This window comes from Notechis scutatus, chromosome 1 (assembly GCF_049901735.1).
Source record: "Notechis scutatus isolate UNSWTSFEM ecotype Mainland chromosome 1, rNotScu1.2, whole genome shotgun sequence".
Taxonomy (NCBI): Eukaryota; Metazoa; Chordata; class Lepidosauria; order Squamata; family Elapidae; genus Notechis; species Notechis scutatus.
In genome coordinates this window covers 25,324,206-25,347,611 of record NC_142009.1, presented here as the reverse complement: position 1 = coordinate 25,347,611, position 23,406 = coordinate 25,324,206, and the positions used below count along the sequence as shown (strand labels likewise).

Genomic DNA, 23,406 nt, shown 5'->3' with positions numbered 1-23,406 from the left:
GAATCACGTGCCTCTGTGGAAGGGCGGAAGTGTGGAAAGACAAAAAGGGAAAAGCGAAGACCACGCCCCCCAGAGGATGGTGGCCGCCTGGGCCAAAAACTCTGAAGAGTTTTCAGGATTGGATTGAGGGCGTTGCGAGTTTTCCCGGCAGTTAATTGGCCATTATCGCCATCCGTTGTCCTCGAACTGTTTCAAGGCGTCCTCGAAAGCGCCGGTTGCTAAGGAAGCAAGGAGAAGGCGGGATCGGCTCAGCAGCCTGTAGCGGACCCCCGCTATGGCTCTGTAGGCTTCTTCCGGGAATTCGTCAGGTTGGTCCCGTGTTTGTTTTTTTTCTTAGAGAGAGAAGGAAAGGGAATCTTATCTTGATTTTTGCACTTATCTAGGCTAAGTACAGCAGCAGCAAGGCCAAAGGTCCAGCTCCTTGCAGCGGCTAACAGAACAAAAATGTATTGGTTGCTCAGAGATAGATTGCATTGAGGGGGTCCTTAGTGCTGTCTGAGCTTGATTGTCCCAAAGGTGCTTTTTTTCAAGAGGCAATTTGACTTTCTGGGTTTTCTTTGAAGAAGTTTCGCTTCTCATCCAAGAAGCTTCTTCAGCTCTGGGTGAGAGGTGAAACGTCTTCAAAGAAAAACCAGAAATTTAATTTACAGACCCCATTCATGTGTGAAGGAAAAGAAGAAGGTGTGGTTTTTTTTAACCATGTGATTGCAACTCTCCATTATTGTGGAGTAATGTTAGCTTGCTCCATATATGGTGGCAGGGACATTCAGCTTTTCCCACTTTGGAGGGGGAAGAATGGTCTCCCAGCTTATTTATTTATTTATTTATTTGATTTGCCAATTGTTTACAAGATAATAAGTATAAGTGTATACATAGTTGTGAATACATGAAATGGGTACATATAAGAAAAATAAAAGAAGAATAAGAGAAACAATAGGACAGGGACGGTAGGCACGTTGGTGCGCTTATGCACGCCACCTAAAATATGGAACGCTTCACGAATTTGCGTGTCATCCTTGCGCTTCTACAGAAAGGATTGGAAAAACAGAAATAGCATATCAAATGTCCTTTTGCAGATTTTTCAGCATAAGCCCTCATGCTAGTTGGCAATTTGGGAGGTGTAGTTTCCATGCATCCAGACACTATAGAAATAGATAAAGCGTATATGTCTCTTGGTCACTAATTGAAAAAAGCACCTTTGGGACAACCTTGACCTGGATGCTTGAGAATCTCCATGGACTCTGAGCTTGATGGTTTTCTTGCAGATGTTTCATTACCCAAACTAAACGTCTGCAAGGAAGCAACCAAGCTCAGAGAGCACCAAAAACCCCTCATTTCAACTCTGATCTTAGACTATGGATAGATTACACTATACTGGGAGGATCTGATTAGCCTTCCCCAATCCTGCTTATGACATTTGGGCAGTCATAAGCAGAACAAAACTGGAACCAAAGCTGAACCATGTCTTTGTTGCCTTTCAATCCCTCTGTGATTGTCAAAGCAATTTATAACTATAACTATAAATTATATCAATCATGTGATATTTTCTGAATTTTTTTCTGGAAAGGAATTTTCTATATATGTGTGATTAATGATTTTATAGATTGTAAAGGATTTTAAAAATAATCAGCATTTTTATAAGTAATTGTAGCTGATGGTTAGGTATTTATAGTTTAATCCATTCTATTTCTGATTAGAACTTTTTTTTGTTGCAAAAGATTCCTGGCTGTGTGTCTGCTATGTTTTCAAAGTCTTTGTAAAGAAGAAGCAAACTTTAACTTGTCAGTCCCTTTGCTTAGTTTACATCAATGATAGAATGATGGCAAATTAGCCTTAATATAAGGAAGCTTTATTTCTGATTTTCATCTACGTGTTTCTTCCAGATAATTAATATTGGAAGCAAGCAGCATTTTTGTGCTGCTTTTTGCGGGACAGATGGCTATATAGGTTCACCTAAAAGTTTGTTTATCAAATTTGTATGGCTCCTCCTCTCACACAAAGTGATTCTGGATGGCATACAGTAAAACCTGTAATTAAAACATTCTACAAAACCAATTGAAAAAAAAAATAAACATAGATAAAACAAAATGATTTCATAACTTTTAAGAAAGATAGCCTTAACACTTTTATTCTAAACATTGTAAGTGCTGATGAGTGAATTTCAATTCTAAGCAAGCTCAGAAAATTAAAATTCTTATGCCTAATTAAGTGTCTTTTAGCTAAGAAAACAATGTGTTTATGCTAATGGCAGTTTAATATTTGGTGACTTTCAGTAACTTCATAAACAGGAGCTTGAGCTTCTGAAAATTATGATGGAGGTGCGAAAAGCAACTACAACCACTATTCCTTTGGCATCCCACCCACAAATGGCCAAAAGTGATGCAAAGTCCCCACAGACACAGGTATTGTGCCACATCAGCATCTTCTGTGGATTTTACATGATGAAATGTTAACATGTAATAAGCTTGCCAATATGTATTCTAGCATTGCCAACCTGTCATTTTTTTAAACAAACAAATGATGTGAGGGTGCTGATTGTTAGAAACATATTGCATGGGATTTGTGTTTTTAATACTAATTATCATAAACACAGTAAGTAAAATCCTGTCTGGATTGTTTTATGTTTTCTACCTTTAAATAAGTTGCATTTTCTTGCATTTTCCATGTATGAATTGAGGTACAAGACCTATTTAGATTGTTGGAGGTTCCTCAGAGGAATATGAGAGGAATTATGGAAATGTATGGGCCACACATGTCTTCTTTCCTTCCTTTGGCAGAGTAATTATTACTACTCCTCTAAAGTTAGTATAAGGTATATGTTGGGCTATATAATGGCTCCTTTTGTAGAGGAGCTAACAAATAATGACATTAGTATAAGGTGGATGAATTTTTAATTAACTAGTTTATTTTTAGTCAACTGGCTTGGGAAATAATTTAAGATCCTTGTAAGCTGCTTATTCTATGCTTATGCATAGAAACCTAAGTAGGTATACAAGCATATATATTGGTCTCCATTACCTCCTTTAACCCTCACCACAAACTTTGTGAAGCCCACTTTAACCGCTAGGGAATGATGGGTTCAGTTATCCAGTGGGGTTTTTTTGTGTGTGTGGTTAAACAGAGATTTGCATTTGGGTGATTTTAATCCAATACTCACCTTGTACCACATTGCCTGTTTTAAATGTTTGGACCAGTTGCAGTTCATCCGGAATGCTCCTGCATTGCCTGAAAACCTGTCAGCCCACTACACCAATCCCTGTCCAATTGTCATAGAAAAGTTGAAACAGCCAGCAACTCAACAGAATCAAGGTGCTGGTGATGGAGCTGATCTGAGGAGCTCTGTTGAATTCTCAGTTGTATCTGAAGAGAAACTCAACTTGGCTGTTCAGATGGCCAGAAGGGATGTGAAAAGAAAGCACCTGCAAGAGCAAGTGAAGCAACATGTCAAGATGAATAAGTGTCCTGTGGGATTTCATTGGGGAAAGGAATCAGAGAATGTTGCAGGGTTGAGAGCATCTAAGTCCCACCTGAAATATGAACACCAGCTTAGTAACCCTTCTAAGATGGAGAGGAACAGCACTGGAGCAAAAGTCCTCCTTTGTGATCCAAGTCATGTCAAGTCAGAACCAGCTTTGTCTGATTCTCCACCAACACGTGATCCAGGACCTGGGCCCAAAAAGGAGGAAGACAAATGTGCCATAGAAATCAGAAGGCTACAAAAAGAGCTTCAGACTTACATTCAGAAAATTGAATTGCTAGCAGCCAAAGGTAAGGGGGAAAGCTGACTTAAATGAAGATGTAATATAAGAAAGTAAAAGTGATACAGGCCCCTCTTTTGGCCTAACAAGCTGGTTACCTGCATATAAGTCTGTAATTGATAATGCAGAGGAATCTTCATTGACTTTGTCTGTTTCTCTCTGAATGAAGGCTTTGAATTCAGTGCAACCAGTATTCTTGTAGCAAGTCCTGAGAATTGGGTAAAAGATTAGCTTTACAGGGAAAGAAAATTGTGACAAGCAAACTGACAGCTAACAACGATGTAACTGTTGTTCCTAACTTTCAGAACTTCATTGTGTTACGTTCTTACATCTAAATGAGGCTTATAAAAAAGACTTGAGTAAGCATGAGGCTCTGTGCCTACTATCCCGCCCCAATTTATCCTGCTACCATCTCCCAGTTCAATATAAAGAAATGTTCGTAAATAGTAGTGCTTGACCAGGGACTATTTTTTGCCAACGTTGCTAACCAGAGCATGTGCACTTTGCAGCCAGATTCTCCCACAGACTGATTAGAGTCTTAAAATTGTAGCCCATGTGTTACATATGATTCCCTTACTCATTTTTTGAAGTCTGCAATGATATGCTGCAGCACTGATCTTGGGAAAAAAAGTATCAACACAGTAACAAATCAAATGTATGTGGACAGACTGAAAGTGCTCTATTTTGCAATAATACAGTCTTTTTAATTTAATAACTACATGCTTGCTAGCATACTATGATACTTTTAGTTTCTTCATTTTTGTATCAATGTATGAAAAGTCTTCAGTGTTGTGCCTTTGGACTAATGATCTCATGTGACATAATTTCAGTTTAAGCCCACTGGTTTTGAGGCTAGTTATGAGCCGATTATTTGAACTGCAAGAATTAAAGAGAAGAACTCTTGGATATCAGTTTTAAAAGTTTACATTTGAGACAGAAAAATGAAGAGCTGTCTGAATATTGCTGACTTCTCTTGGGTAGTCTAGATCTAAGCTGCTGTTATGGGATATAGGGCATCTAATACAGTTTTTGGAACACTTTATGATAGCTTTTGAATGACACAGACATTTTTCTTCATTTTCTCAATTGTAATTGTGTTATGTATTTCACGTTTGGTACACCAAATTGTTTGCTCTTAACTGAGCATTATCAATTGTTTTGCTAAACTATTTTTTCCCCAGAGAGAAGTGAAATATGTCTGGATCCTGAGGAAGAACGCCGAGTCCATATTCGGAGGCAGGAACAAGCTGTGCGCTCTGCCCGAATGCTCTATGTTCTCCAGCAACAGGTCTGAACAATCTTTGGAAACTTTGGGAAGATATTCCAGACTCAAACTGGGGAATCAAAACAAGGCAGTCTGAATTAGATAGCTTGGTTCCAAATGCAGACTTTATTATGCAGGCAGAGAGTTTTCCAAACTACATTCTGTTGTTAATTTATTTGTTGCATTATCAAACAGGTAAAACAAATCCAAGAAGATCTGGAGAAGCTGAGTCCCCTTAAAATTAAACATACAAAGAAGGTGAGATGAAATTGCTTTACAAGTTTGGGGGAAACCTAAGTGATGAGGGAAAAGCTTGGTTGGAGCCTTTGGGGCAGTGTTTCTCAACCTCAGAAACTTTTAAGATGTGGCTGAGGAATTCTGGGAGTTGAGGTTCACACATCTGAAAGTTGCTGAAGTTGGAGCCTCCCTGAAAGGTCATTTTGGAGAGTAGTTGGAAGCATGAGGATAGAAGATGACTTTTCAAACTTTGTGTTCAGTGTGCTTTTCACTGAGCTGTGCGATCTTTCAGTCAGGCCTGAAGTTTGTTTCTACTTTGCGTATCATCATAGAAGTCCAGTTTTTGTGATATTCCACTACAGTCGTTCTTCTGATACAGACTAGAAATGTCTTCTCCAATCTTGGCGTCTTGGGTTGTGTGGGCTTCCACCTTCAGAATTTCCCCCCCATGCTCATTCTGACTGGGAAGTTTGTGGAAATGGATTCCACGTATCCGGCCAAGCTGCCAAGGAACCAATGTTTGAAGATTGGGTGGAATTGCTCTGGGTTTCTTGGCAAGAGACTACTTGATTCAAGTCAGAATTCTTTTTCCTTTGTGATGCAGTCACGCGCTATGGCCAAGCTGGCAGCAGCTCACAGAGGTGCCATCCGAGCTCTGCAGATGTTTGTCACTCATTTTGCTGACCAGTCAGAGCAGCAGTCTGCCTCTGCTCATTGTAAAGAGCTGGGCAATCTCATCAGGCAGCTCTCTTTCTGTTCTGCTCGCCTCGAGATGGACTCATCCATTCCTGATATCATCATAGATCTGCTACTACAAATTGAGGTCAGGAGAGAGTGAGTTTTTTCTTTGCTTGGCATTCAAGGCAGTGTAATGTAACTCTTCATGGGGAGGAACAGATTTCCATCATCAGAGAAGGCATGACCCTTTGAAATAAGTGTTAAATAATGGCATGTTTGGGCAGTTGGTCTCTAAGGAATGAGCCATTGCTCTTGAGTTTCACATTGAATTGAGAATATGTTACAGTTATCTATATGCTACTAAAGAATTTTAACTGGGTGAAATGGTGCATCACGGGCAACCATTTTTGAACCAAGGAACCCAAATGGGCTAACTTGCAGAATGTCTCTAAATCTGTGTCTAAAATCTGGGACTCATGACTCCTGTGGATTTGAAATTTGGCAAATTTTATAAAACATGTTATGATAAAAATTATAATAAACAGCTGATGACATGATATAAAATGTCAGAAAACATTTCCTGTGCTGATATTTGTGCTACATAGTTCATTGTGGGCTATTTTCAAGGCAAATATATTTCCAGTAAAGGCAGGACATTAGAAGTTCTGTCATTTTTGAAGGCATTGAGGAATCTGGTGAAGAAATATCTCTAAAAGGATGACTTAACAGATCATAGGTTGTCTTGTTGTTTAAAAATCTATTGTGCCCATGGGATGAGAAATATAATTACATTATCTTAAAATTATCCCTAAATCTTATAGCAGACAGTATGTTAGCTAGATAGCATTTTTCTTCTAATTTATTCAGAGGTGGTTTTGATTTTTGTCAGTTAAGGCTGAACATCCACCTGAATTTTGCATCCTGTGGGTTGGATTGTGGATGTTCAGGGTAAGATTTTTGTGCTAACTTGATACAAATTGCTATGGCAGGATTTGGACTCCGTGTTGTCCAAAAAGGAGTCCCCCAACAAAGGGCAGGAATGGCTCTCTACCTCTCAAGTTGATGCACCAAAAAGCACCAACAGATTGCCAAAAAACCAAAAGAAATCTTGTGCGTTGGGCCGAAAAAAGTCTTCAGTGGCTCGGAAACTTCTTCCGGGTGAGTCTTCTGGGTGTTGAGTTGGAAGAACTCAACACTCTATTAATAATTCTTATATTGTGTTTGATTCCCCGAAAAAATTATAAACCAGATGAGTTGGGGATTTCTGGGTGAACTCATTGTAACCACTTCTGGTCCAATTGGATGGTCAGAATTGAGGAGGTTCAGAATTGAATACTTTGGAAGATGATGCTGAGGGGGAAACACGGTTGTTTGGATGTTTATTATGTGAAGAGACTCCTGCTTCCTCTTAAAATTATTCCCTCTGCTTCCTAACCCTAGATCTTACTGTAATTAAGTCAAACTCAGTCTGTTTGCTTCTGTTTTTAGTATGCCTCTGCTGCATACTGTTTTTTCCTGTCCCCTGTTTTAGATAGTAAGTACCCTATGATATGCAACTATTCTTACCTCTTTTTTTTTTTTTGTAAAGTGCCATGGTCATATAACCAATCAATATGATATGTGTAACATTACCGTAACAAATTACTTTAGACGAATATCCAGAATCTGCAGTCCCATTACCACACAAGGGAATCAGTCACTGCAGCACAAGAGCCCAGGAAGACACACTCCCCGTTGAGCGAGGGGCAGTTGCACAGTGCAAGAGTGAAGCTGTAAGGAGATCAGGACCTTTGAAAGCAGGCTCTGGTTTAGAACTGAAGGCAGGAAATCTGAAGAAGAGAGGAGGCTTGTTTTCCCTCAAACCTCAGGTACGGTTTATATAATCACCCGCTTCTACTCCTCTTCCTTGTTTCTAAGCTTAATTTTAGGTGCTGTGAGACACACTTTCTCCCCTGAGGTAATGTCTTTCCTCCAAAATTACAGTGATTGAAATGAAGGCTTTAATAGATGTTGTTGTGTAGGGAAAACTGCTAAAACGTGTCTGAAAGCACATATTATTTTAATGTTTTTGTTTCTCTAAAGGGTAACTGTCGACCTCCCAAAACAAAAACAGTGCAGCCTGTAGCCAAACAAGCCCGGTTTCTAGACCCCACCGTTGCATTCCGGCTTAAGGAGACCAAACCACCCATCCGAGATAATAGGGCCCCATGGATGCCTCCCAGTGTCAAGTCTCCCCTCCCCTCTGCTCTGCGGTAGGTGAACACCCTTGCGAGGGCAGTTGTTAGGGGTATAAACATCTACAGTGGATTATGAAGGTTATGGTGGTTCATTTATGGCAGATGGCATAATAGTTTCTTCCAAGTATAGCTTCTGGGATTTTATCTGGAGATTGAAACATTCAGAACTGCTGTGTATTAAAATGGATCAGATGTTTGACTCATTTTGTTCAGCATGATCTTCCATTCTGTAGAATTTCAAATGTTTGAAGTGATAATATGGAATGAATCTAGAACTTTCTGAATGAAAACTTAGTCACGGCCCTGTCGTCACCACTCTTGAGATCCTTTTGGGTTTGTATACTACAGCAATTGTCAACCTCTTGTGAGGAGACCCTCATGTTCTTTGGAGACACATTCCTGTCCCTCTTTTGGAATGCTTGAAGAAATGTTTCATTCACATCAGTGTCAATAATTCATTTATGATGTGGAGATTTATAATTGGTGCCAGTGGGGTGGCAAAAGTGACGATAAGCTTGTCTTGTTATTTTTCTTCTCCCACTTAAATTCAACATCCTGCAGGCACCTGGAGAAAAATCCTGAAAATCCTGAGCCATCTCTGGAGATAGAGACAAAGGAAAAAGAAATACCCGAGAAAGAAGTACCCAGGTAGGCCTGAAAGGGAAGGTGGAAGGTTGTGTATTTTAAAATAGTTACATTTTAGGATTATTTCTCTTTCCTCCCTCTCTCTCCCTCCCTTCCTCCCTGTGCCTTCAAATATATTTTTCATGCCTGGTCAAATCCTTGCAATTTTCTTGGCAAGGAGTTTTGGAAGTCATTTGCCTCTTTCCTCCTTCTAGGGCTGAGAGAATGACTGGGCCAAGGTCATCCAGCTGGCTTAGTGCCTAACATGGGAATAGAACACACAGACTCTCGGTTTCTGATCTGAGGCCTTAACCACTATATCTAACTGGCTCTTTCTCATAGATACATTTTTTTTCTCTTTGTTCCCAACAAATATCATTTGTCATTCTAAATTTGGACTGAAACATGGAAGAACATTTACTTTGGAAATAGATCTGAATTGGGCTTGGTTTCCTAGACCAGTGTAGATATATAGCAAATAAAGGAAAACTACCTATGAGAAAAATGTGCCAATACCCTAGATTTTACATCCTGACAAAAAAGAAGCAGTTGGAATGATTTACCAAAATTATGAGAGAAAAGGAAAAACTCTGGTTTGCTTCCATCATTACTTGTTATTTATTAGTTGAACCTAAGAAGGCAGAGTAGAAGTACCTATATAGGGCAGTCTCAACTGCCATGTTTTCATAAAAAGCTGTGTGTATACATTTATCATGTGTTGCTTTCTTTGAAAACTATATGTAAAATTAACTAAGTCCTTACATCTGCTTGCCACTTGACCTTGACTTATCAGATGTCGAGAGTAGGGCAAGATTTCGCAAGAATATTGCAACAAAAATCTCACCATCTTTCATTACTAAGATTTCGGATCTAAATAATCTCCTGACATCATTATTTCATCTCTTTTGATAATGTTCTATACCAGGGGTGTCCAACCTTGGCAACTTTAAGACTTGTGGACTTCAACTCCCAGAATTCCTCAGCCAGCAAAGCTGGCTGAGGAATTCTGGGAGTTGAAGTCCACAAGTCTTAAAGTTGCCAAGGTTGGACACCCCTGTTCTATACTATAGTCTTCAGTATTAATTTGGATAGGAACATATGTGATGATCGAGGGATCGGTTGGCTTTTCACTTTTGGAAAAGGCTTCCAGTTTCTGTGCTTTTGAGCTGTGGGAAGAAACTAGGAGCTCCAGTTCCCTGGGTCTGTTTCTCCTTTTTGTGTGTGTACTCTTCTGCATTTGGTGAGGGAAGAATTAAAACCTGGCATATATTTTGCTGTTTCAGTCTTATCTCTCAGGAATGCAAATGGGAAAGATTTTAGGCCCTTCCATATTATTAAAAGCGTGCATCCTGAAAGACATAGGCTTCAGAGTGCCCAGTCTGGAGAGATGCTGAATTATGCTGTCCTATTATTGTTTGTGCGTGTTCTGTTAGTCACATTTTTAAAAGATGACATGAGTCATCAGATTGTCATTGTGCTGTATTGTTTGAAAAATTTCAGGGATAATGCTGCTTCCCCAACAGAGGAGGTAGAGGAAACTGATCCTGAGGGTCTGGAGTTTCTTTTGAAAAAAGCGCAGGTAGAGTATCACATTCTTCCTCTTTTCCTTTTGATTTTCTTGACATATTTCCTTGGTGATAAAATGAAGAAATAACTTCCTCCTTTCTTTCTAGAACTTTTATTGAAGAGCACCCCAAGGCTGGATATTTCACATAAGTTGAGTCTGACTCAACTCTTGCTTCCAAAGTCTTACCTCTTGTTATCAGCCAGGACTGCAAATAAAATCGTTTCCTCGGCTAAATAGCAATAGCACTTAGACTTATATACTGCTTCACAGTGCTTTACAGCCCTCTCTAAGCGGTTTACAGAGCCAGCATATTGCCCCCAACAATTTGGGTCCTCATTTTACCCACCTCAGAAGGATGGAAGGCTGAGTCAACTTTAAGCTGGTGAGATTTGAACTGTCGAAATTGCAGGCAGACAGCCAGCAGCCAGCAGAAGTAGCCTACAGTACTGCACTCCCTAACCACTGTGCTACCATTGCTAAATGCAAGAAGTAAGACTTATAAGGCAACAACTGAGTCATGCTTATTAGAATTCATTCATTAATTAGACTTATTTCCTGCTTTTCACATAGGAGCTCAAGGCAGCACACACAGTCCTTCCATTACAGGGCAATGACGGGACTCAAATAAGGAAGTCTGAAAATTTTGCCTTTCTTTATGAGGTACTTAATGTGCTTATTTCCCTCTCTTGTCTTTTCAAAAATGCCCGTAAATTTACAGATGCTGTAGGGATATGGTTGCCAATCCCTGCATTATATGATTGGGCAGACCCAATGGTTTAAAAAATGGTACAGAAAAGTTCAGTTGTCCGAAGTAGATGTTGAATGTGGTTATGGGTGAAACGAAAGCTCTACTTTTGTAAACAAATATGGTTCTCATGTTTAATTCTTTTTCTCCACTGCATTGGATGCCATTGAAATACATCACAAAATCTCTGTGAAACCACCTCTCCCCACCTCAGTTGTTGAGCTCACTTGGTTGTTAAACAGTTTCACATTAGGCATCCAGGGTGTGATAATTTATGAAAAAAGTGTCAGACTTTACAAAGTAATTAGAAAAAGCGCCAGACTTTTCTTCCTGCTTTCTTTTAAAATGGGTTATATATTTAACCATCCCTATTCCCTAAGTAATTTAGCTTTGCAACATTGCTCCAAGACAGCATCTTGACAAAAATAAAAGAGCTTTAAAGTATTCTAAAGCCAAATAAATTTCACCATAGAGACAATTCCACATTCTCATTTTTAGTTTTTTTTTTCATTTTTAATATTCTGTAAGGCAAAAAACCAAAATACAGGGCAATAACCAAAAACCAAAATACAGGACAATAACCCAGAACAATATATTTCAGTGTTTAATCATAATTTTCACATAACACTATATTTATTAAAATTAAGAGTTAGCATAAGTTATATAATTATCCTTTTTTGTTGCAGCATATTGTGGAAATAGTTGTTCTCAGGAGACTAGGCTGGTTCCCTCTGCTGGTTTTCCACAAACCTTTACATTTTTTCAGAGTCTTCCCTTGATTTGAGTTGTTGTTACCAATTTTCTTTTCTTTCAATTCTTCCAGTTGTGTTTTTCTTTTTATATGGAGTTGTTTTGTGTTACATTTTTCTATGTGCTTTGCCAAGAGTCCAATAAAAACTTCTGCAAAATCATTTGAACTTTATCAATAACTTTTTCTGAAAGAGCAACTGACCATACTTTAGTGTGTCAGTGATCCAGTAATAAATTATTTGTGAATGTTTATTAATTTTGTAGCTAAGAGTAAAAGAGCTGCTGAGAAACTATAAATGCTCTTAAACCGAGTTCATTTTGTTGGCCCTTCTAGCAGAAAGTCTTAATTCAGACTGAAGTGATGTCGGCCATCTTGACTAACTGATATATCTTTGTTTCGTTAGAAGTTAAATCTCTCCTTGAAAAGAAAGATTGTTTAGGGGGGGATCTTTGTGGTATAACCATTCAGTACTGGACACCGGGAAAGTACAATGTACCTCTAATACTGTAGAGCAGGGGTGTCCAACCTTGGCAACTTTAAGACTTGTGGACTTCAACTCCCAGAATTCCTCAGCCAGAAAAGCTGGCTGAGGAATTCTGGGAGTTGAAGTCTTACAAGTCTTAAAGTTGCCAAGGTTGGACACCCCTGCTGCAGAGTATTACAATTCATGGAACATGATTTGTGGCTTGGCTGCTCTCATTCTCCCAGTGGTTATTTTGTGTATGGGCAGATAGTTTTAGAGAACACAATAAGCTATTCTCTCTCTTCCCCCACCCTTCTCTCGTTAGGATGCAACAAGCTTACCAGGAATTTCTTTGGAGGATTGCCATCTGGAACCATGCAAGAAGGTGGAACATGAGGGCCTTTCTGCACTCAGCATGTCTGACCTGGAGACAATGATGAAGAGGATGGAGGAATTAGAGGTACATTCATTTGTTGGTTGCGTGTGCATCAGTTTATTGAGCTCTCAGGAGTCAAGCACTTCAAGCACTGAGTTCAAGGAATATCTTGAAATCTACTGTATTTTGCTGCTATAGGTGCTGTATTTTGTCACTCTACAAGAGGAAAAACAACCTATTTGTTGTGTGCCATCTGGCATTTTTGCACATGAGAAAAATGGGGAGAAATAGTACAGGTTCTACTCTATCCTTTCTTCCATCTTCTCCCAGTCTGACATTATTCAGATGTATTGGGATTGTAATTCTCAGAATTCCTTCTCAATCAGCATAGAGTGCCAATTGGGGAAGGCTGCCTTGTGCCAAAATTTGTGCCTTACAAATTTAGGGCTTGCTCTGTTCTTTACTGAAGATTCCTTGAGATTTCTGATGGTTTTACTTGGAGATACCCAAACTGTTAGAAATGTAGAGACATTCATTCTGGTCAGTACTCCCATTTCTCTTGCCTTCATTCATCATCAAAATTTAATTCCCAGATTGGACTCTTTGGGATTATACAGTATGATTTTTTGTTTCTTTTCTAATTTTGTTTTTTTTGTTTCTTTTCTAATTTTTCTCTTTGTAAGCTGCCCAGAGCCCTGCTAGTTTGTGGCAGCACATTAATGCTGTATATTTATTGTAACCTGTTCAAAAAGTGTTGTATAAAAGTACCAGAGAGAGAAAAGATAATTTCTCCCATTCTGACTTCTCCGTTAATTCAGGTTTCTCACTGCATGAAAGTAGAGCAGTTTGCTTTACTAGGAGTCTTTTAATCTGTCAGTTTCCCAGTCTTTCCCAAACCAGTCAAACTAACTGAAACATTTGATTAATACTGGGTTTATCTTTGTATATTGAAGCACTACCAAGAAACTGTGCGCAGACGATACAATCAGATTGCTTACGCTGATGTTGATTTTTGGGTCCAGGAGAGCAAAGGTGAGCTTCTGGTTTGGTTTTGGATTTATAAGAAATAACAGCTGAGCAGTGAATGGTTCTCTTTCATTCCCTGGTTGTGAGTATATATTTTTACATTTTTAATGTGTGTATATTGTAGAGATGAAGGAAACAGACATGGTTGATACTATAACGTAGTCTTTTGGATAAACACATTGTCAGCAAATAAATATTCCATAGATTCTTGGCTTATGTTTCTATAAAAATATGTTAATTTAATGGGGAAGATGTAATTTGAAATACAGTGGGAGCTTGTCTACTCTGCTATTGGTGAGGTAATTATTTTCTAACAATTCCTTCTCCTAGAGGAAGAGTCTGTAGTAAGAGACCAACAACCTGCAGTTGTTCGCCCCATCCAGATAACAAAATTAGATAACCACAAAGAGCCACAAGTAGCCATAGTATTGGAAAAACCCTTGGATGCCAGGTGAGATTTATCAGCTTACTGTATCATCTCTGTATCATCAGCATCATCTTTGTTTATGATAAAAGCGGATTTGCCCCCTTGGCTAGACTGTATGGAATGTTTAGGAATAATCAAATTATGAAGTTATCACAGGGCAGCAATAATATTAGTATTTCAGGAAAATGAAAGCAAGGGAGGGCTTAAGGATTCTGGGAATTAGGTAGATAGGAAAATTAGTGCTAAATAGACTAAGACAGTTGCATCTAGCCCACCATTTTGTTTCACATGATTCTTCAGAGAAGTTTATGAGCACAGCAAAATCAAATTTTTCAATGTGAATAAAAATCAGGAGGTGGGCTGAGGTGAAAGAGAAGCAGTTTTTCTTTCTTTGACTTTTACCTTCTCACTGAAACTTGCTTGGCTTTATCATTTTCTTTAATTGTTTTGGGAGACAGATATCTGAGGTCTAAAATCAGGGGCTGAAGTTACACAAGAAATGGGTTAGAAAGGAACAAGGATTAGGGGAAGAGAGTATTTAAATAAACTTGGGGTGACAGTAGATGGTTTGTTTTAAGCTTAAGTGAGCCTAAGAAGAATAAGCCAAGCTTGCTAAGGAGGCAGAGGACTATAGAAAGAGTTAACAGCTGTACTGTGGTGAGATCCTATTGGTTTTAAACTGAATTTGATTTGGGGGTTCTAAATCCTCTATATAGCAGGCTCAGGGGGGAAAACGGAGAAGTCAGTTGCCATCATGCCCAGCCTGTTTGCTTCTCGTAGGTGTCAGTCATAACAGGACCATCTCAGTTAAGTAGAGGCTTTTGGCCTGATCCAAATTTAGAGCTTATTTTTTCCTAATTCTGGTTGTATGTTGTGCTTTCAGCGCTATTGATGAAGATCTGTCAGAGCCCCGGAATGGGACTCTGCAGTCTTTTACACATCACATCCCCCCACAGAAAGAGTCTGGCATTTTCCTCTCAGTACCGAAGCATGTTCTCCAAAACCTCTGTGATTATGATGCCCGATACCGGCAACACCTGAAGGGTATTTTCCTTGAAGAGGTGGGGCAGTTTAACCCTTGGAACATTGCAGAGAGGTATGGGGTGCTTGCTTTCTTTGTATCTTCTGGAGGGATTTGCTTCTTTATTTCAAAAGCCCACATTTCACTGTCAAAAACAGAGTTCCCTTGGCTGGGGAATTCTGGGGGTTGGAGTCCACACATCTTAAAGTTGCTAAGGCTGAGAAACACCAAGTTAGAGGTTGAAGAGAATTGTGTTGTGGATTCTTTTTAGAGCCACTAGGTGGCAGTCCATCTCCTTCTGTTTTTTTTGGTTTTTCTGCCTTTGTGTTTCTCTGGCTCCTTTCATAATTTTCCAGTGGGGCAAAAAATAATTGCTTTGTCTAGTTAGAATATCATTTAATTTTTCAGAATAATTGCGTTCTTCTTGGATATCTTATCACCTTCCTTCACATTTGTTGTCGAGTAGCTGCTCTCCCACTTTCTACTTCTTTCCCCAATTACCACAGCTAATGTTTTTGTTTCTTCAAGCCCAGTGCGACACAGGATCTTTTTCATTCCTGATTCACATATGTGCAGAATCCCTTTATAGTAGGGTCAGGACTGTGGTGCACCAAGGGAGGGGTGAGGGAACAGTTCCCCCAGGTACAGGCAATAAGAAGGATGCTACTGAAGACATGAGGTTAACAACGGGGGTCAAATGGGGTTGCTGCTGCCTATGCCCTGATCAGCTATTTGACAGTTGGCTGTGCATCTGTAACAGAGGGCAAAATTTGCATCTTCAAGTCAGTTTTGACTCTTGGTGACTGCCCCTTGCAGTTTTCTTAGCAGCATTTTTCAGAAGTGACCTGCAGGTTCCTTCTTGCTAGTTGTAGGGAATGGTTTTGAGGGACAGGAGGAAAAGAGCTGCTATCAAGACTATGATCAGAAAAGAAAACCTTGAGTCCAGAATGGAACTGAGCAAATTAAGTACCACTGTCTTTTTTTTTGTTTCAAGTTTTCAATTTTATTTTACAATATATCCATATCAATGTGTGAGCAGTGTGGCACCTGGATGTCATACATTTTAGTACAAATAAAAATAGTGATATTAATCATATTTGTTACATTCCTCAAGCTTATGTAGTTCTAGTGTTAATACACATATTTGTATTAAATCATACTTTCATTATTTAATTATTCAGTGTTTCAATACGTTATTCCAGTGCCAATCACAATATTGTTGAAACATACATAATACATCATTCAATTTTAATCTTCCCTCTTACTATTACTTTTGTCTTATTGTATAAAAATGTCTATTCTAATATTCCCCCTCTCTCTTATTTCTATCCCTATTCTAACTTTTAATCATGCCACCATTATATTTAAAAACAAATCCTTTCTATCCGTCATCTCTTCTTTGCTTTAAAGTTTTAATTGTTCAATTTTTAACTTGCCTCCCATATTCCTCCCTTGGATCTTTATCCCTATCTGCATCTACATCCTGACTATTCATTTTAAACATTTCTCCCATCTCTGCCCTTTTCCATTGTCTAGCTTTCAAAATATCTACCCATGCCCCTATCTCCTTTTCAAAAATTATTCCTGCATCTCCGGTTCCCTTTTTAAATCTCTTAAAATGTTTTCCCCTTGGTTTATTTCATCAGTCATTGTTGTTTTGTTATTGTCTCCTCCTTGTCTTGTTTTGTTTGCTGGTTAATCTGTTCTGCTTTTTGATCTGCCCTTTCAGTTGGCTCCTCCTTTTCCTGAGTATCTTGGTCACTCATTTTCCTTTGTATAATATTTCCCAGTTTTTTGTCTATGCCATGCATTAAGTTCTTCATCTCCTTGTGGTTTCAGAATGTCCTTGATGCTTTGAAACATTGACGCCATTTCTTCCCAACTTCTACTCATTTCCTCCTGATGGAGCATCTTGTCTTATTTTAATAAGTCCTGCTCTTGTCCAGTGATCCAAAGCCTAAAGTCACTCCCCCCCAAAATTCAATGTTCACATTTTTTTTATATTTCATAGTTAATTAATATATTCCTTTTGATAATCCCAGAAGCCTTTCAGAACCTCCTTAAATCCCCTTTATGCATTCAATCTTGTATTAGAGCATTCAGGGGTCTCTTTAATGAAGACATCTTCCTTATTCTCATATTTAAATCTCCAATAGTCATATATCCTTGTCAGAATTTTCTAAGATTTAAGAATGTGTTATACTTTCCTTTCATCAGCAGATGGCACAGTTTAGATTTCAATGTTAACCAGTTTTAGTCAAATAATAAGTCAAAATATAGGAACAAAGTTAGTTTTTCAGGTAAATAGTTCCAGTATTTTTAAAATGCCTTTCCAAAACAACACCTGCTCAATTTAAAAGTCCAATTTTCTATATTTTTGAAAGGTTTTTTTTTTTTTTTTTTTTTGGGGGGGTGGTGGGGGGGGGGGGGGGGGGGGGGGGGGTGGGGGGGGGGGGGGGGGGGGGGGGGGGGGGGGGGGGGGGGGGGGGGGGGGGGGGGGGGGGGGGGGGGGGGGGGGGGGGGGGGGGGGGGGGGGGGGGGGGGGGGGGGGGGGGGGGGGGGGGGGGGGGGGGGGGGGGGGGGGGGGGGGGGGGGTGGGGGGGGGGTTTGCTGTTATGGTTTCTTTATAATAGCAGTAATATTGGCCTGCATCAGAGGTGGTATTCAGCAGGTTTTGACCAGTTCTGGAGAACCAGTAGCGGAAATTTTGAGTAGTTCGGAGAACCGGCAAATACCACCTCTGACTGGAGATTTTACAGTTTCCTTCCCCTGCCACGCCCACAGAACCAGTAGTAAAAAAAATTGAATCCCACCACTGGCATGACTTCGCTTTCCCAGTCTGGTCTATCTTTGAAGGGCTGAAACCAGGACCGAGAGCAATGATGGGAGAAGGAGGTCTATGTACTGCTGCTCTGGATCAGGTTGTAGGATGTTGTAGAAGTTTTAGAACTCAGATCTTGGCTGTTGAACTACTTCCATTTCTTTCCTTTCAGCCTGGCAGAGGAGCTGACAGAGCAAGTGTTGACAGATGTAGCTGCTGAGCTCCATGGCTTCTGTGAGGACTATGCAGAAGCTGTCTTCACTTCAGAGTTTTTACAGGTGGCTGAGTAAGTGGCCTTTTGAAGAACACCGATAAACCGGGCCCTTCAATGAATACTGTTTAGCCGAAAGATTGAACCTGGCAAAGACCAGTTCTCAGGAATGAAATTCATGTATTACTTTTTATGTTCCTTCTTGGGAAGGCTGCTAATGGCAGAATAAATAAATAATGTTGGGAGAATTCTGGTCCTTGAAAGCCCGAAAAACACTCTCACTGTTCCTTTAAAGAAATGTTATGCATTCCAAAGCATCTTTTCCCAATCATTTTCAAAGCATGCACAGCCTTATTGTCCATTTCATGATTCATTTGGGCTGAGTATTTGACAAATTATTCCCCTCCAAAGTTCTATGTCTTATAGAAAGGGTCACTAGTTTCTTGGCGGAGTTCTTATAGTGGCAGCCATCTTACAAGAATGTTCATTACTCAAGGGCTGAATCCAGTTAGTTCAGGCAGTGATAGAAAATGCCAGCTTTGTATAGTGGAGAGCTCACTCTTAGAGATACTACAAGTTCAGGTCCTGGATTCTCTGCTGCTGATGTTGATAACATAGTACCTCATTTTACAGTATTTCAGGTAATGAAAAAAAAGTAGGTGTCCAATATTTGAAAAAGTCACTGACCCTGAGATTCTACTCCAGTTTTTGTGAAAACGATAACTTCTAAAATGTCCAAAAATCTGTGGAAACTCTGCTTTTACCCTGTCAGTGGCTAATGGCAATCCTGAGGTTTGGTGAAAGATTTCCAGTGGTGTCCATATTACCAGGTTGATCTTTGGATGTCATTTTTTCCTCTTCTATTCAGTTTGATTTCAGTCAGTCTTGTTTAACTTTTCTTGGGGTGTGTGTGGATCAAATAATTATTGGCATTTGATCCTGATGTCTCCTAACCCTATCATTTCTGGTTAGTCTGCTGTATTTCATTGTATAGAAGGAAGAGTTATGCATGTACAGCACCGGTTTTCATCTGAATTGTCCCACTGAAAAATTACTTGAGACTGAGACAATGGGGAGTTTCCTTAAACCAGCTTCTTTTGAAAATAAAAATTAAATATTTATTTTACTGCTGCTGTTTGACTAGCCATACTTATTTTGTATACAGTCCAGAGGGTTTTGTACGATAAATCAGTGCAATTCATACTTGATTACTTTCATTTTTCTACATAAAAATTATTAAACCAGCTTAATGTACTGAAATGTTTTGTGTAAAGTTTTTTTTTCTAACTGCATTTTTTTGTAATTTGTGTTTATAAAAATGAATTCTTAAAAGAGGAAGGCAGAAAGGCTTCAGTCACTGTGTTGCACAAATTATTAACCCGTTGGTTTTGAATTGTCTCAACCGTGACCAAAGTGATATTTTTTTTTCGGGGGGGGGGGAACTGCTTGGGTTTGCTTTTTCTTTGTATTGCTAATGCCTTGCTGGAAGGTCACCAAACATCAGCCACTTGTGGCTGCTGTAGATACAAAGCCTGGGACATCCTCGGCTTTTTGGCAGTGCTCAAGCGGCTGCAAATTAAGGGGATCTTTTTCTTTCCTTTGAAAGAGTGAAATGGACAGTTGGCTCTTTTTTTAAAATGTGTGTGTGTGTGTATCAAAGAAGGAATTTCTTGGGGCATTTCCTACCCCCAATAGATGGCAGCAAAGCAAAGAAGGGAATATTTTCCCCTCAAGGGATCAACTCAATTTGAATTAGAATTGACTATCCCAGGGGTATCAAACTTGCAGCTTGCAAGCTGGATGCATCATGCGCTGGCCCTGCCCAACCCCCACCCCACTTAGCAAGGGGGGGAGTTGTGATACGTCACATGACAACAACGTGTCATTACGAGTTTGACACCCCTGGACTATCTGTATTCATGAATCTCAAAATAATAGGCACAATAAAGGCTGTATTATTAATTTGTGAAAGCAGTAGACAAAACTTGGGGCATTATTAGTAACATTACGTTTGTACCCCACATTTTATTTATAAAGCTGCCTAACTATGGTGTGCATGAGTTTATTAAATTTATACTCCACCTTTCTACATACACCTATAAGCACTCAAAGCAGTTTAAAATATAATAAAATATAAATTGCAAACCATAAGGAAAATCAATACCATCAAATTTAAAGGTAGTAACCTTAAAAACAATCCATAGCAAAAAAAATGTATTTTTGACATTTTATAAACATTTGACAGACTGGGGACAAAATATACTTCCTTGGAGACTGTTGTATTCAATCATATAGAAAAAGTCCCTCTCCTCTGTACCTAATAGCTGGGTTTCTGGCATTAGGGGCATCTTTCAAAAGGGCCTCTCCTAATCCAACATTCATAGTAGGAGAAGAAAGTCCATCAAGTGATTAGTCTTAAGCAAATTACGAGTTTAAAGATCAATTGCAGCAGTTGTGCCCAGTAGGCCACTGGCAACCTGCACAGAGCTTTCTAAACAAGCATTAAGTGATCTTATACTTAGCAGTCTGGCTCATTGCTTTATTTTTAATCAACAGCATCTTCACATTGGAATTCATTTCATTTTATTTTTTCTCATCCAGTCTCTCTGCAAACTCTTACTGGAGATTAGACAATCAGGGTCTTGATTATTTCCTTGAATTGGATGGTATAAAGTTGCAGTGGTAGATATAATTACCAAAGCAGTTTCATTGTGTATCTCAAATGGAACGCCAACCCAAATTGGTTCCAGATAATTATTTTCATAAAAATGCATCTTGACCTAGTAGTATCTTGATCAATTGTTCCAAGAAAAGAATATTTGACATTGGCTTTAATTACTGGCTTATAATTACAACATTTTCTGTGATAAAAAGGAAGAATTTTTAAATCCTGACATTGGTGGAAATACGTCCCATACTCCAGGTGGCTGTAATTAGCTTGGTTAATCATGTGTCAACCTATCATAGTCAGTCTTTGTTGGAATCCTTACAGGCTGTGATTTCCCCACCTTGCATACATATATCATTCATACCTGCATTATGCAGCTTGTAATGTACACTTAATAATTGCTCAATTATAAATTACCTACAGAAATAAACATCAAATTTACGATCTTAATTCTCCTACTTAATTGCTCCCACCAAAAAACTGATTAAAATAGAAGAGACTATAAGTCAATGTTTCTCTGTTTTGGTCACTTTGAGAAGTATAGACTTCAACTCCCAGAATTCCCAGCCAACAATCCACACGTCTGAAAGCAGTTAAGATTGAGAAACATTGCTGTAAGCGAATTTAGCCATCAGTTCAAGGTAAAAGACTGGATTGTCAAGTAGCACTGTTCTCCAGCAGTTGAAATGAATATTGATGGGGAGATGCTATGGAGTGTAGAGATAGTTGATTGTGAATAGATTATGATCTAAAATGAACTAAATTAACTACCTTCTTTTTCTCCTTGAATTGTACTAAGGTGGAAAAATGTGTTCATCTGGACAGCCATTTTCAATTACTCCAATTGCAGTATTGTTATTAGAATTTAATAAATTAAATTAATAAATTAATTCTAAATTATTAGAATTTAATCCCCCTTTTAGAAAAGAAATCTGCTTTCTGGTCAAAAACAATATCTTCATCTATCAGAATGGGGAATTTAGCTATTGATATTTGGGTCTTAGTTCTCATGTCTACCCAGCTGTTCTAGACCCACCTTTGATACAGTAAGGTTAGTCTGGAATGAAATATCTTCCTGTTCATTCTGGGGTTATTTTGTTCATTAGTCATGTTTGCAAATGAATCTATCATTCTTGATACAACTTGATTTTAAAGCAGTTCTTTAGCCATGCACTGAACGTGTTTACATAGGAGTCGTTTTGCTCAAACAAGGCTGTTGATGGGATACGTCAAGCTTTAGGTATCCCTCCATGTTTTATTTCATAATAATTCAGGTACTATTTCAACAGTATCTTTTCATTCATCATTTTAGCATCATCACACTTTGCTTTGAACACCTTAGGCCAATTATGTGATGGGATAGGATGGAAGCTGAACTATCTCCCAACACATTTCAGGTATCATATTGTATACTACAGACAAATTCCTCTAAGCCATTGAGCCTGACTTGGGGAGCATAAGAATGCAACCCTTTGTAGGGATTTCTGACCAAGATTAGGATTGGATTTCTGACCAAGATTGGATCAGGATTTGGAGTTTCTCTGAAACGCCTCTAGACTATGCACTGAAACAGAAAGATAAACAAAGTTTGTATCTTCATATTGAACTTTTGGACTGTAATAATTGGGGTTTCCAGCAGTGTATTCAATAAGGGCACTTCTACTGACTGCTGTTATTTTAAATTTCCTTCTCTTTTAGCAATAGTTGGAAATCTGTGCATTCTGCTGGAGAAAGGCTATTCAGGGAGAAATAAAGAGGGCTAGTATATTGGAAAAGCTAATTTAGTAAAAGCAGGAGTGATTCAGCCTCCACAGTTTTCTCTTGTAGCTGTCACATTTCTGCTTTTTGGCAGATAGCTTAGACAGGAAGCAAAAACAAACCAATGAACTATCTAGATTGTGACTAAAAAAGGTCACAATAAGCCATGGCTAAAACTAGCTGCAACTCCTAGCCCAAGAACAAACCTTGACTTCTAATGGTAATTTGGATCTCCACACCAGACTTGTATGTATAATACAAACAACAAACCATAATCTAGGTTTGCCTAGGAATCTAGCCATGGTTGGTGCAGTTAAGTGGGTAGGTTCAGCTATTATGGCTATGCCATAATCTGCCTTGTTGAGTATGGCAGTGTGATGTATAAATAAAGGGTGGTTTATTCAACAAGTAAGTTAGAATAGTTAAGAATGTTTTAGCACCATGTCTGAATCCAGTCATTAAACATCAATTATCAATACGGTTTGCAGGTTTTTTTCTTCACTTCCATGAGGGATGAAACCTAATTTATAAATAATATGCCCGAAATCTAAACAGAGCTTCCATGCTCAAAGACACTTTAGTTTTTCATGTAAATAAATGGATGGTCAATACTGGTAGTCCTCAAGTTACAACTATAGTTGAGCCCCTAATTTATGTTGCTAAGTGAAACATTTGTTATAGAATAGAATTATTTATTGGCCAAGTGTGATTGGACACACAAGGAATTTGTCTCGGTGCAAATACTCTCAGTATACATAAAAGAAAAGATACATT

At 38.8% G+C, this 23,406-nt stretch overlaps 1 protein-coding gene across 1 annotated transcript; it reads left to right on the top strand.

Moving 5' to 3' along the window:
- Window positions 1–122: 122 nt before the first annotated feature.
- KIAA0753 (KIAA0753 ortholog) lies at window positions 123–19,466 on the top strand. The gene is made up of 17 exons (XM_026671644.2): window positions 123–308; window positions 2,274–2,402; window positions 3,195–3,768; window positions 4,940–5,046; window positions 5,218–5,280; window positions 5,864–6,082; window positions 6,927–7,095; window positions 7,588–7,805; window positions 8,020–8,189; window positions 8,736–8,822; window positions 10,299–10,377; window positions 10,936–11,025; window positions 12,650–12,784; window positions 13,654–13,732; window positions 14,057–14,177; window positions 15,037–15,249; window positions 18,168–19,466. The coding sequence occupies exons 2-17, from the start codon at window positions 2,310–2,312 to the stop codon at window positions 18,283–18,285; spliced, it is 2,535 nt and encodes an 844-aa protein (XP_026527429.1). The 5' UTR covers window positions 123–308; window positions 2,274–2,309; the 3' UTR covers window positions 18,286–19,466.
- The last annotated feature ends 3,940 nt before the right edge of the window (window positions 19,467–23,406 follow it).